At 34.8% G+C, this 3908-nt stretch overlaps 1 protein-coding gene across 1 annotated transcript in view; it reads right to left on the bottom strand.

Annotated features, from left to right (window-relative positions):
- DNAH5 (dynein axonemal heavy chain 5) overlaps window positions 1-3908 on the bottom strand; it is a 212920-nt gene that overhangs the window by 109950 nt on the left and 99062 nt on the right. The window contains exons 40-42 of the mRNA XM_019646195.1: window positions 3171-3317; window positions 2336-2577; window positions 539-545 (exon numbers count right to left, since the gene is read on the bottom strand). Coding sequence (XP_019501740.1) covers window positions 539-545; window positions 2336-2577; window positions 3171-3317 — 396 coding nt within the window. The remainder of the gene's footprint in view (window positions 1-538; window positions 546-2335; window positions 2578-3170; window positions 3318-3908) is intronic.

Genomic DNA, 3908 nt, shown 5'->3' with positions numbered 1-3908 from the left:
CATCCCCCCCAAAAAATGAGGAGGCAAATACATGAAAATAATTTAGAAAAAAGAGACTATTATAAAATATGAACAAAGACAATCCATGCCTAGATTTTACAAAATGGGAAACAAAGATTTATCACAACTAGTTGTTTCCTTTTTCTGTTTTCTAATTTAATCAATAACCAATGTAGAAAATCATCAAAGAAGGAGAACTGACTCTGGGTGGTGAATACACAATGTGATATATAGATGGTGTACTTAAAACCCATGTAATTTTACTAACCATTGTCACTCCAATAAATTTTAATTAAAAAACAAAGAAAAAGAAAAAGAGCATCAAAGAATATTCAGGAAAATGGAGAATTTAGTCATTTGTGAAACCAAATATTAGGAACGTGCATGCGATTTGTAACAAAATACCACTTAACAGAAAACAGTAGTTTCTTAAGGTAAAGAAAATTCCCTTGGCACCAAGAGGCCAGCTCATTCTTAGAGACTCTGAACAGAAGAATAACGGATTGATTCCAAATGACTCATCAATTCATGAATTTACCATGTCTCTACATGGACAAAAACAAAACATAGCACTTTCAAGTTGATGAAACCAAAAGACATCATAGACAGGGCCAAGTAATCAGCGTGGCTCCCCAAAGCTGACCGAGCCCCACAAACACCTCCCTTGCTCTGCCCTCTAAGTCTGTCAGAGCTGCCTTACACAGCTCTCAGCATGTCCAACCAGATTCTTTGTGAGTCTTGCTTCTTCCTAACCATTTGCAAGAAGAAACTGCATTATTTAAAGGCATGTAAAAATCTTAGGTAGGTGTAGTATTAATGTAAAGAGGCCCTATTCGGCTGCACCATGGACATAATATAATTGAAACTCATTCCAGAAATAGCAAACTCTATGTATTCATTAGCTAGTAGCATGAAAGGAATCGGTAAAGCCTTTGTGAATTGGAAGTACTTGGGGAACACCACATAAATACGTTTTTACTTGGACTTTGCTGTATCTGTGGTTTCCAAGCCTGAATCTATTATGGTGCTTTAAAAAGACAAGAAACAACTCCTGCACCCTCCTCCACAGAAACTCTAATTTGGTGGGATTGAAGTGTGACCCAATCATCTATATTTTAAAAACTGTCATTGGTGATTACTTTTGCAAAACCAGGGTTGAAAACGCTTGCTCTGTATCCTCCTTAATGGATGGATAATGTAATTGTGAAATCTGAAATCTTCAGAAGCATTTTTAGTGACATATCCAACTATATGTCAGAATCATTTTGCCATATAATCCCCTTCACATCTTCATTCTTTATCAAATCTAAACCCTTTTGCAACTTGGGGTTGTATAAATTTTGAAGATACATTATTATAATTTAGGATATACCCATACAGAAAGAGAAGCACAAAAATGTAATGGCAATATAAAATAAACATCTACTTTATCTAAATTACGAATTCATAAGTTTTCTATCAAAATCATCTCCAGAAAACTTACATAAATGAAAACATTTGACTAGCAATGTCAAAAAAAGATTTTACAGATGGCTTATCTAATAAGCATTCTGCCTTACAGTATAGTATTTATTTTGCAAAATAAGTATACAAAGCATTTACTTACAATCTAATTGCAGGCAGTATATTCCAGAATATATTGATGGTAATAAAATAATAAACCATATCATGAATTGAAGAGATATTATCTGAAATATTATTATAAGTACAAACTTAAAACTAATATTATGACTTTGAATCTAATAAAAATCTTTTATATGTAATTTTAATAAATTGTCTTCTTCAAGTTAATATTCTAAGATAGTTGCCCCAAACTTTATGTGAATGAGTACCTTTTAAAAATGTCATGAATCCCCAAAGTGATAAAGTTAAATTTTACTTATTCAGTTACAGTTTGGCAAGCTTATTAATTCACCTGGGCCTTACAACTACTCCAGACCCCAATGGTTGGAAATCAGATCTAACGTGATTAAAAGAGCACTGAAGAAACCTATAAGGAGCAATCAGGGTTTGAATGTCCCAGAGCATTCAAGGATCCTTCATAAACATTAGCATTAAAATGCAGTTACATTTATATAATTTATGCAGTGATCCCACCAATTAGTCTAGTACCTACCTGGCTGCATAAAATTATATAAATGTCTAACCACTATAGTATACACCTGAAACCAATAAAGTAATATTGAATGTCAACTGTAACTGAAAAAAAAAAGGAAAAAAATGATTTTTTAAATGCAATTACACTGTAAGTCTGCAGAAAAATCAGCATGCACTCGAGAATGCTAAAGGATCTATTTCCTTCTTTAATTATACAAAAGAAAGCTTCCAATCATACCTCAAGAATAGGACTCCAATCCAGGATAGAAGAACTCATGAAAACCATCCCATTCCTTGAGACGGTAGCAGGCGAAGCATTGTCAATATTATGAGGCTCGAAAACGATCTTACAGTTTGGAGCCATGGGGATCCGATCGCCATTGGCAAGGGTGAGAGTTTTGTTGTCATCCAAAACGGAATTCAGGTTTTCAATCCAGATGGCATCTACTGGACCATCGAGAACTATCCAGATATGCTCCCCTGGAATATCCCACAAAAGGCCGGGGGGAAAGATACATACACATATGTAGCCTTACCGAGTTTCCTTAAACAACCAGCGAACACCGCGTAGTACATCTAAATAAAACAATCTGTTCCATATAGACTTCATTTTTGATATACACAATTTTCTTCCCTAAGAAGCCCACTTCCTCCTGTGATTTTATAGGAGAACCGGGTTTTTTTTAAATAGGCTGTCCTTAAGAAAAAATAACATTTTAAAAATATTCAGTGAAAACAGTTATGGTAAAATCACGTTATTCAATACTACCAATTTTCCTTAACAGCCTTTTCTATCTATTTTATTCTAATATCACAGGAATAGAGAAATACTTTTTCAAACAGAAAATAATTCCCTTTGTAACCAAACTCTAAGGAAGGTGAGGGGGGTTTTAAATACACTAATCAATAATTTCAGTATTTCACCATTCACAAATATCATACTGATTTATAACTTCTTGGTCTTGGCTAACATAGTATATGGAGAATGTAGGTGTTCTACTAATTCTAAATAGCCACCAAGAATTGTATTGAGCAGTACGTGTCAAAAATAATGCTTGCAATTCATCTTCTACCTTTCTTAGCCTTCAATGTTTTTCTCCAAAGAGTAGAAAATACCCCGTCCGTCCAGTCATTCGTGGCTACGTCAAGCCGACCAAACATCTGTGGGGCCGTAATCGCTTTAGGATTCATCCTCATTTCCCGGTGTGGTTTTCCACAATCTAGACCAAGTAAATCCAAATGTAGACAACTCAGGTGCCAAGTCATCATTAAGCAATAGTCACTAATTTGTGGCGTACTGTCAGCAGGTGTTCAAAAAATGAAAACGCAAAATTGCATTTAAAATATGTGTCTTACTGCATTTCCAAGTGATCATAATTAGCCTCATCACATTTTACTGGCTAAAGCTCTTTTGCTTTTATCTTCTGTAAAAGACAATTGCATGTTACAGAAGGGGAGAAAAAGGATACCATGTTGGAATTGATGACGGAATTAATGTAATCTGGAAGTTTTTCAAACTCCACAGCTCAAACTCCTTTTGGTTTGTTGTGTACTAGATGAAATCTGGTACCTAAGTACCACCGAGGAAACGCCTCAACCGCTCCATTGTCAGCTTTAATTTGCTGAGATGTGTTCTTGCTTATTTGGGAAAAATAAGTTAAGCTGATTTTGCAGGAATCAAGAACTTTTTTATGTGGCCAATCTCAAGAAAGGTATTTGAATCCTTCAAACCCTAAAACTACTCTTAAATGGGCTGGATTCTACATGTAAGGGACGGTGGTTAATAATCAGAGCAACAAAGAATAAGGCTT

This window comes from Hipposideros armiger, unplaced genomic scaffold (assembly GCF_001890085.2).
Source record: "Hipposideros armiger isolate ML-2016 unplaced genomic scaffold, ASM189008v1 scaffold_98, whole genome shotgun sequence".
NCBI lineage: Eukaryota > Metazoa > Chordata > Mammalia > Chiroptera > Hipposideridae > Hipposideros > Hipposideros armiger.
The sequence above is the reverse complement of the archived record's forward strand: the minus strand, read 5'-3'. Positions and strand labels throughout refer to the sequence as shown.